At 37.1% G+C, this 11,245-nt stretch overlaps 1 protein-coding gene across 2 annotated transcripts in view; it reads left to right on the top strand.

Moving 5' to 3' along the window:
- Window positions 1–11,245, top strand: part of MYRIP (myosin VIIA and Rab interacting protein) — a 411,738-nt gene that overhangs the window by 81,259 nt on the left and 319,234 nt on the right. For both annotated transcript variants that reach the window (XM_017848758.1, XM_017848757.1), the window contains exon 2: window positions 6,355–6,491. In XM_017848758.1, coding sequence (XP_017704247.1) covers window positions 6,382–6,491 — 110 coding nt within the window. In that variant the 5' untranslated portion in view covers window positions 6,355–6,381. The remainder of the gene's footprint in view (window positions 1–6,354; window positions 6,492–11,245) is intronic.

The raw sequence follows: 11,245 nt of genomic DNA, 5'->3' as shown, positions 1-11,245 counted from the left end.
CCTATTCCATTAATATGTTGTTGAAGTTTGTCTGTGTTTATTGCTGTATAGTGTTCCAGTGGGTGAATATACCACAGTTTGTTTTTCTGTTGATGGACACTTGCATAGACAAGTTCATTTGGGTCTATTTTGATAGTATTGCTGTATACTTTCTTGTATTGACATATTATTTTGGTAAACTATATGCTGTATTTTTCATCTGACTTTTTACCTTAATATGTCATAAATGCCTTTCCTTTAAATACATTTTATTGACATAAAATATTGTATTGTGTGTAACCACAACTTAACCTGTCCTACTTTGGGACTTTCAGTTTATTTACAGTATTTTTCTGTATAGACAACACTGAGATGAACATCCTGGTACAAATGTCTTTGCACATTTTTTCGACTCTTGAAGAAAATTCTTATGCAGATTGAAATGGCTGGGTCAGTATTTAAAGACGTTTGATAATTACTGCCAGTTTGCCATCTAAACATTTATACTTACTTATAGTCCCTCTACTAATGTATATGAGTACCTGTGTTCCCAGAATCTTATTAAATGAAAACTTGCAATTTACTATAATTAGCAGCATTTGGTTATTAATGATATGTGGTATTTTATGAAACTGTATGTTGGACATAGATGGTTGGTAAATTGCTTTTTCTCTTGAACTTTTGTCATTTTATCTTTTAGAGAGTTCTATATTTTTCTTGTATTTTATGAGGGTGCTTAATATATTAGGTTAATTATCTTCCATGGTTTTCTCTAGATTGTTGCTTGCGTTTTTTTTTTTTTTTTTTTTTTTTTGAGACGGAGTCTTGCTCTGTTGCCCAGGCTGGAGTGCAGTGGCACGATCTCGGCTCACTGCAAGGGTTCAAGCGATTCTCTTGCCTCAGCATCCTGAGTAGCTGAGACTACAGGTGCCTGCCACCACTCTCAGCTAATTTTTGTATTTTTATTAGAGACAGGTTTTCACCACATGGGCCAGGCTAGTCTCGAACTCCTGACCTCAAGTGATCCACCCACCTCAGCCTCCCAAAGTGCTGGGATTACAAGCATGAGCCACTGCACCCGGCCGATTGTTGCTTGCCTTTTAATTTTATCTATATTGTGTGTGTGTTTTTTTTTTTTTTTTTTTTTTTTTTGCTATGTGAACTTTTTTTCACAGTAAAATTTGTGTGTTATTTTAGTTTATTTCTAAACTTCTACTGAATCTCAATTCCTTTATGAGAAGAACTAATATTGTAAAGATGGCTGTTCTTTCCCATCAATTGACAAATTAATAAAAAATTCATTTGGATTTTAATTCTACCTTAATAAAATGATTTTAAAGTTCATCTGGGGCATAAATGGGCAATGTCAAAAGTCAGACAGTTTTGAAAATAAAATGATGAGAGACGATTTGCAATACTAGGTTTTAAAGTGTGTTGCTTACCTGAGATCAACTACTAAGTCACCAGCTTAGAACAGGTCAGACCAGAAAGTCCTGAGAAAAACTTGTGTGTGTGTGTGCGCGCGCACACACATGCATGTGCATGCCTATCTATCCCGTCCATGGATCATCTAAATCAGAGAGAGTGGTTAATAAATGGTGTTAGGACAGTTGGCCAACCATGGCCAGCTCGGTGAGAATTCTAAGGAGCATTTGTTAGTGACTTAAAGAAACTAAAGTGATAAATGGAAACAAAAAACAAAATGGAAAATGTATTTCAGTAATAAAAGGATATTTGGTGCTATTCTCAGGCTGGAGAGAAGTAGAACACCAAGACTAACATCTACTCACTGAGTATCAAATATCAAATTGCCAGGACAGAGACTCTGACATTTTGCATAAGTCAGGTGGCACACCTAGTCCAATCAGCTGTGCCCCAGTGGTGTGACCCTGTCTGCTCTGGGCCCACTGCTGTGCATAGATCAGGGGTGAATTTCAGAGAAGGGGCCAGTTCATGGTAGGGTAACACCCTTGAAGGTGAAAGAGTGAAGATCAGTGAGCGATACAGCTCAAGCACCACTTGCTCCAAAGAACAGACACAGTGAAAGCACATCTGTCATTATTAGTGTTGTTGTTTTTGTCCTTTGTAGGCCAAGTTCATTTTATCCCCTGTGCCTTAAATGTGAGAGTCTTAACATTGAGCTTTCTCTATAGTTGTAAGAAATTTCTTTTCAGTTGTAACCCAAACCCACCATGGTCAAAGGGCAAAGCCCCAGCAATAATTACCCTTTATCTCTCTCAGGACTTTATAGTTTTACTTTTCTCTTTATATTAGGTGCATTATCACACACACAAAAATGTACTGTGGGTTTGTGAAAATCCCATTTAAGCATTTGTCCTTGACCCTTCTAGGTACTTTAATAGAATATCACTTATGTAGACATTGACCTTTTATAATGAATCTTCCATTGTGTACTAAGTATTCTTGTAATTTCTCTTTGGGTTTTTTTTTTTTTCATTTACAAAGGTTGTATTAACCAGTGCCTATAGACACATCTGTGTCCTTCCTCATGTTAGTTATTTTAGCCAGGAATAGCGTAGACAATTCTGCCTTTGTTTTGGTCTCCTAGCTTTAAAGTTGCATCCATCATCAGCTTCTTCTAAAGTTCATCTAACTCTTGTTGCTTCTTACGATAATTAAATTTGAAAAACAGCTAAATCAATTCAGTAATTATGATGGAATAGCTACTGGAGTTTGTCATCATTGCTTTGACTTAGTGTAGAGCTTACTAGATAGTCATTTCTTTGGATGTGAAAAGGTAGATGTTATCAAAGAAAGAGGTTTTTGCAGACATATATGTTTGAGAAACACAGTTAAGCAAAAGCAAACTGATTCTGACAGACTTCTTAGAAGCTCTGATAAGCTATTATGGCTTGTGTAAGCCCCACGAAGGCAATACAATTAGAAGCATTTCTCGTATTATTTCACCTCAGAGTCCCTTTCTCAAACTGCTTGTGGGAACAATAACCTGAGAAACACACTTTAGGGAAGTGGTGATATAATTAAATGTTGACATATTAATTTTCTCATTAGTAAATTTAAAAACATATCCTCTCTGTTGTCATGTTGGTTGGCTATAAACCAGAGAAAGCAAGGGGTGGGGGCATGGGTCTGAAGTCAGGAACATCTGAACTGGCTGTGTGTCTTTGGGAGACTGCTTCTCTCTCCTGGGACTGATTGCATTTTCTCATCCTTAAATGAGATTGTCATACCTACGTGTCCTCTTATTCATGGACACGAGCCTTCTCCAGCTCTAGGATGCTATTTCATTTGTTGCACAGGGACTCTGATTGTGTTTGTTGTAGAAAAAGGAAGAAGCTTTTACCAATTTACAGAAAGTGTTCTCAGTCTCTGACTTGTCCATTTAGAGCTATTTTATTTATTTCTTTACAAAAACAAGTCCTAATCATTTTTTTTCTTTTTTTTTTTTTTAGATTTGATATGATCAAAGCTGCCACTTCAGTCTTTCACTAACTGGGCATCTTAGAATCTCATTTAGAATTCTCAGAAACCAAAGCCAGTGAAACAAAGTTAAAGGAACAGAAATGTCACCTTCCAGGAAACTCCAAAATGCCATTAACACATTTAATGAGGCTTTTTAAAGGAAGAATCAGTCTGCATTTTCAGTGTGCCCTCTAGTCTGTTTCTTTTTGCTCATCAGGAAGCTAGAAGATGGCAGCCCATGAGCTTCTTCCCTTGCCTTTGCAGCCTGTGGGTGGGATGTTACTTCTAATTGACTTAATTGAAACCTAGTGCAAGTACACTAGGTTTCTTCCTGCTCTCAACCCTAACACCACACAGCAAAGTGAACTGACAATTTATTTTTGACAGACAGCATTAATGGAGTGAAAAATAAAATTTAAAAAAAAGTTGGAATTCCTGTTGTGATTTGTTGGTTAAATCTTGAGATTAGTTCACTTTATGCAGTCATAAGGTTTTAAATCATCTAGCAAAAGATTTCTGGGGATTGAGCTGTTCCCTTCTCTATGTTTACTACCATTATTTGAAAATGAAAAGGACAGATAACCTTCTTTTAAATAGCAACCATGCTTGGGGTCTCCTATTCTTAATCATTACATGCTAGAAAAAGGGGGCAGGGAACTCTGGACATCAGATTTTAAAACCTGAGGTCCAGAGTTTCCTCTGCCTCTTACAGAAAGCATTTACATGACATGAAGGCAGGGACTCTGAGTCAGACCAAGACACAGTCAAATCCCAGGTTGCCATTGTCTTAGACATCATGTATAATTTTCCTGTTTCCTCATTTGTAAATGGTGGTGGTAGTGACTGTCAATAGGATTTTATGGGAATGTATAAATTTACATATACATTTATAAATATATTTATACGTATGTATAAACTAGAGCATCTGGAACATAGTAGATAGCCAATCAAATAGTGATCTATTATAATCATTATTATTTTTATTGTAAATAATAAGCATATTCCTTGAGCAACGCTGCAAGTATTTGCTTTAGTTATGATTTTTATAAATTATATTATTTCTATTTAGTTTTAGGTTGATTTTATGCTTATGGAAGATACCTTAAAGACAATAGTATACATGACTTCAACCCTTTAATAACAAAATGAAGCAGTAGCAGCAATACTGTGTCTTTCTAATGAGATGGAATATTACTGATAGCTCTGAAGCCCCTATGTGATTATTCCCAATGAAATCCTCTCTCCTCTTCTTAGAAGTACCACATTCCACTTTGGTTTTACCACACTTATTCCTAGAAAATGGTTTTTTGACTTTCTATGTTTTTGACCCTTATGATAAAAAAAAATCATACTTGTATGCATGCTATACATGTATTCTGTACATGTAGTGTGCTTCTCTGTCTCAACATTATGTTAAGATTTATCCCTGTTGATGAATGTACCTATTGTGTGTTCTTTGCCACTGTAGTAGAATGTTCTATTGTAGAAAACAAATATGCCCTATTTTTTAAATCCTTCCTCCTATTTATGGATGTTTAGTGTTTTTCCAGTTTTATTTATTTATTTATTTTGCTATTTTGAATGTGACTTTTGTTACTATTCTTCTGTTAGGTTAACTATGTGAAATTGCCATTTTTATAGGTCAATGATTCCAACTAAAAATTTCATATGATTCAACCCAGTTGATGTCTGGTACATATTTTTAAGATTATATCTGAAGCATATACCTAAGCGTGGCAGAAATGCTGGTTTATAGGGTATATAAATTTTCAACTTTAAAAATGAAACCTGATTGTATTACAAAGAGATTGTACAATTTATACCCCCAAATGAAAATTGTCATTGTCCTACTTCCCACCAACGTTGATATAATTTTTATTTTGGTGGATGTGAAATAGAGTTTTAATTTGTAGTTGTGTAATTGCCATTGAAATTAAGTATTATTCTGTATACTTATTTGCCATTTCTATTTTTTGAGACGGAGGCTTGCTTTGTAACCCAGGCTGGAGTGCACTGACACGATCTCGGCTTACTGCAACCTCTGCCTCCCAGGTTCAAACGATTCTCCTGCCCTCAGCCTCCCAAGTAGTTGGGACTACAGGTGCCCCTAACCATGCCCAGCTAATTTTTGGATTTGTAGTAGAGATACGGTTTCACCATGTTGGCCAGGCTGGTCTTGAACTCCTGACATCAGGTGATCTGCCCACTTTGGCCTCCGAAAATGCTGGGATTACAGGCTTGAGCCACTGCATCCAACCAACAATTATTTTAAAATGGAGTTTCCCATAATTTTAGGTATGTGCTGCTTAGACGTGTTTCTCTACAATATCATCTTTGCTACTGCTGAGAAAATGGCAAAATAAGATTATTTAACTATGTTTTATCCTTTTGAAGAAGATAATTTATTGATTTTAGTTTGTATTTTATAGTCATGTGGTTAAAACTTTAAGGGATATAGTGTACATAGGATATTTTTTAAAAGTATTAGAATTATTTTCTTTTTATAAATTAACATATTTTTATTTTTATAAAATAATTATTTTATTTGTATTATTTTGCAGTTACATATAATACTTAACATTTAGAACTTCAAAGCACAGAAGTTTAGAACTTTCAGATATTGCCTTTTGGTATTTTGTGGAAATCCATACTGAGTCTTATGTATGGTTCATTTTGTTATAAAGAATATTTTTTTTTCTTAATTTAAGACTTGGGATGATGAACTGGCTGATGATCCATTATTTTCTCTTTTTCTCTGTGGCCTTGCTGAGGTCATTTGTAAATATTTGCTGAGTCTGAGTCCAGAGAAAGATAGTACCTTACATAAACACTTATATATAAAAACTGTATTTAACTTTATTTTAATAACAAAATAGGTTGATTTTGTCCATGTAGAGCTTTTATCTTGCTTGTATCATTTTGGTTTCCCAGGTCTTATTTCACCTGTGTTGAGTAACCATGGGGAGGAAGCTGGACCTGTCTGGTTTGACTGATGATGAAACGGAGCATGTTCTTCAGGTAGTTCAGAGAGACTTCAATCTTCGCAAAAAAGAAGAAGAACGACTAAGGTGAGATGCCTGTATTGCCCAACAGGATACAGCAAACCACATGTGGACAAGCAACACAGGTTTCCTGAGGGTATTCCCTCCTGCTAGCCCTGAGTTTGGACACACAGTTAGGGTTGTCAGAAGAATGTCCTGTCCTTGATAGAAAGGTTTGCCAGGTTTCAGAAATGTCAGTTCAGAAATGTGTTGCTCACAGTCCCAGTCAGGATTTTGTTGGGACTTCTGACCCTGTACATCGTTATCAGCTACAGAATGAGTGGAGCTTTTGGTGAACACGCTGTCTTGAGCTTCCTCTTGGCCTTAGTTTTTTTGTTGGCAGGTCTTATTGAAGGATAACCAAAGTGTTAAGTGAACAGTTCTTGTGAGAATTAGTCTCATATATGTACAATGTTCTGTTTAAACTCTCAGCTACTGTGGCACAGGAAAAGAGCTTTGAAGATCAGATACAAGGAAACTGACCACCAGGCTGGGATGGGATCACCTGGCTTAGCACCACTTCCCTCATTTTATAGAAGAGGAAACTGAAGCCTAAAGAGGTAGTCTCCTGACTCCTCTGCAGCTGGTATTTCCCCATGAAATGCTCTTGGAAATACTATGGCAGGTCAGTTGGGAAATACTATGGCAGGTCAGTTCCAACTATGCCTAAGTTGGAAGAAGTCAGAGCTATAGAAATGAGGTCATATATTAGGCCTGATGTATGGAAACCTGATGGTAGGTCAGTATTAATCTCCCTCATTTATAAACCTATTATTCCTTGGGATTCCGTGGGTTTATTCACACCACCAACTTCTTCCTTAGACACTGAGCAAAAACCTGTTTTGCTCACTTTGATTATCCAACAGCTAGAACAGTGCCTAGCACAGTTTTTAAAAATCAATTAATTATTAACAGATTTCTTGTCTTTCATCAAACAAGTATATATTTAATATATACTATATGTGAGACCAAAAAATGGTGGAAATAAAGATGATTATACTAAGGTGCTTATAGCCTAGCAAGGGAGATAACATTGCCAAGAAGTGTAAAGTCTGAGGTACTCCAAGGTAGAAGGAAAACAATCCCTTTTTGGTGGTAGGAAAGATTTACCAGTTTTAAGCTGAGTGAGAAAGGGCATGAGTAGAGCTTTGGCATAATCCTGAATTTCCGTATTTACATATGCAATTTAAAGGGGAACAGAGTCAAGGACGTCCCCAAGGTTTTTTGGCTTAGGAACTGGAATAATGAAGTTGTCATTCACTAAATATGAAGACAGAGGAGCAGGGTATTTGGTAGCCAGGTAAAGTTGAGAGCTCTGTCTCAGGCATCTTCAATTTGAGATGAATATTGGACATCCAAAGGAGATGCCAACTTGGCATTTATGTATTTGCAACTAGGAATCAAGTGGGAGGTCCAAGTTGGAAATTAAAATGTCATGGAAAAGGTCACCAGAACAATAGGAGAGTAGATGGAGCAGGGAAACTAGTACACTTGCTTGGCAGCACTAAGACCTACTTGAAGTTTGTGGTCACCATTTTATATTGAGACCAGTTTCTACAGGGTAGTGTTTTCCCTGTATCTTTCAGCCTCTTTCCTCTACTGGACCATTGGAAAGAACCATGTCTTAATCAGTGTTGTGCCCCAATTTCTGGGCACAAGGCCTGGCACACAATGAGTGTGCCCTAAAGCTCTGTGGAATGGATGGATACATGTCAATCATGTATTGATTGCCATAGTCATATTGATTGTCAATCCATATGACTAGCTTCATGTTTGGCTTGAAGAATCCATCTTCATATTTACTTTAAATCATAAAGGCCATGTATGTGTCAAGCTTTATCTCCTGGAAACTCACATATAGATAAGCCAGGACCTTGTTTAACATCCTTTTCTGACTGTGGAGACTTGCCTTAGCTTCACTGCAGACTCAGGTGCCAGTCCATGTGGAAGAGCAGCTTTCGGGCTTGGTTTGAGGAGAATTTTAAAGAAAGAGCAGCTGTCACTGTAGTAGACCCAACAAAATGGGCACTATCTTTCTCATGAGGACAGGTAGTGTTAGTGGACAGCAGTCAGTAGCCTACTGCAATTCTGTGAAAATGCATGGTAATGGGAACCTGCTTGTATTGAAGAAAGTGATGCTTGAAATCACCAGTGGCCAAAGAGGAATGACTGCTTGCCATGGCAGCTCTTGTGGCACTGGAACTGGACATTTTTTCTCTGAAGACAGTTGTTACTATTGTCTTCTGCCTATGACCAGTGATGTGCCTCGATAGGTACTTAGCAAACCGGGGTGACACTCTGAATGATTTCAGCAAAGAATCTTACTATTGAATAAAAAGAGATTATGACACTGCAAAATCACTGAAATTGCCAAACATTTGCCTCACTTTTTTATATTGCTTGAATTTTGGGTATGTGAAAGAATCCAGGAGGTAGTATTATTGAACTAGAACTTTGAAAGTATTTTAGAATTATAGAAAATATTTTCCTTTAATGAATTGTATAACTCATAATAGATGATTTTTAAAAATTTTACAGTCTTGAATTAGTTTCCTAACAGTAAATAAAGCTGTTCTTTATTTACCTAGTTTCTCTGGCTAGGTCTTGTGAGGGTAGGTCTTGAGTGTAGTAGAGCTTATCCAGTGTTTATAATGGTCTGTTCTTCAATGCAGACATTAAGTATAATAGTAAATAGGAGGTGGAAGTGTGAATTAAGTGTCCTCAGAACATATCATGGTAATATAAAGAGGGATAATGGGGATGAAGAATTCATGGAAAGAGAACTAACAGGTATAAAGCAGTCAGCGTGAACTGGCACTGCCCTGGGTACTACACAATTTATCTTATTGATTCCTCACTGAAGTCACTATAATGTTAGCACCAGTTTACATAGAGGCACCCAAAAACAGAGAGATTACAAAACTTGCTCAGAATCACACAGTTAATCAGAGTAGGCCCAGTTACTTAAAATAATTCTTTAGTATCATCTAATGTCCGGTAAATTTATCCAACTGTCTTATTGCTACAGTATGTTCAAATCAGAATCCAAACAAGGTCCACTCATTAGTCTGGGTTGTTTTGAATCTTAAACCTCTTAATTTTGTCATTATTTCTGAGATAATTCAGAAGGCAAGCATGGCATTGGGTGTCTCTGAGAATATTTTACTTTTTTAATTTGTCATTTTATGGTTAGGCTGATTAGAGTTGGAGCTTAGTTTTGTTGTAATTTTCTTCCCCTTTAATAAGGTCCTTTTATAACAAGTTATATCTTTCCCAAATTCTGCTATTTAAAATTTTTTAAAAATCCATAGCTAAGTGTTTTTCTTTGTTTTTTGTTTGTTTGGTTGGTTTGTTATGTTTTGTTTTTGGAGATGGAGTCTCGCTCTGTTGCTCAGGCTGGAGTGCAGTGGTACGATGCAACCTCTGTCTCCTGGGTTCAAGCCATTCTCCTGCCTCAGCCTCCTGAGTAGCTGGGATTACAGGTGCAAGCTGCCACACCTGGCTAATTTTTTGTATTTTAGTAGAGATGAGGTTTCACCATGTTGCCTAGGTGGGTCTCGAACTCCTGAGCTCAGGCAATCTGCCCACCTTGGCCTCTCCAAGTGCTGGGATTACAGGCATGAGTCACTGTGCCTGGTCGTGTTTTTTTTTAATTTCCCAAAAGCATGTATTTAGAATGGACGTGATATTGTTACCCATATGGAAGGAGCAGTGTGACTGTCCTGACTCTGGCAGGTGAATGGAGAAGGACACTGTGGGGAAAGCTACAGCCCTCATTCTTTGCAGGACTCCTACTGTCCCCCACTCCCTGCTACAGCTCACAGTGAGTAGAGGCACATCGTGGTTGGTGTGTAGATATCAGCTGCTGTGTGCAGGCAATCATAGGCCTCACTATGTAAAGTGATTCTGTCAACCCTGTGTCAGTAAGATGAGGCACTTTCTCAGCACTGGGGATGTGATGCATTGAATTTTTAATGCCATTAAAGCTATATGTTTATAGCAGGACTGTTGGGGGAAGATAGAGAATTGATAGACCTAAGTATAGTAGACATGCAGTACCAGATACTGGAGGTAAGGACTTATTTACAAATTCAGTAGAATAAGTGTTGATTCCATTTCTCCAAGACACACAACAGGATTAACACTATGAATGGAGGATGCTAGGAACAAAAGGCATGGTGACACTTGCTCCCACCTCCAGGTGCTTTGGGTTTTATCTAGATTACTCAGGTAAATGTGTCAAAAAGTTCATATCATACTTGATTAATTTTATTTTTTGTTTTTCTTTTTTATCAGATGATTTCAGGTGAATAGTAAAATTATGCAAATGGTAAAGAAGACCTTATAATGAAAAGCCTAAGTCCTCTGCTCCATATTTAGTTTTTTTGTCCTTTAGGGCTCCTGGCATGACCTTCGTTAATCTAAACATGTGCTTCTGTTGCTGTATTTCAATGTATCAGTATTAGACATTCTTTCAATTTTCTGCTCTGAAATTGGGGACTTAGCTCACTTACTTATATTACCTTGTCTTTTGTTTCTTGATGATTATATTCTTATTTTTGGCTTCGTTTTCTACTGGTTATCTTTCAAACTTAAATAATAGATGGAAACCTCTGAGTCTTGTTCTGTCAACATTTGCCATTCTTTTTCAGTTCTGACAGTGCAACATTCAAATAGTGTCCCTGCCTTTACCTCCTTCTACCCTGTGCCCCAGCTTTCCCTATAATAGCTTTACTCTCACACTTACAAGGTTGGGGCATTCACCTGCTGTTCCAAAAACA

The sequence above is a fragment of the Rhinopithecus bieti genome, unplaced genomic scaffold (assembly GCF_001698545.2).
Source record: "Rhinopithecus bieti isolate Rb0 unplaced genomic scaffold, ASM169854v2 scaffold_31446, whole genome shotgun sequence".
Taxonomy (NCBI): Eukaryota; Metazoa; Chordata; class Mammalia; order Primates; family Cercopithecidae; genus Rhinopithecus; species Rhinopithecus bieti.
This window is presented reverse-complemented; position numbering and strand designations above follow the sequence as displayed.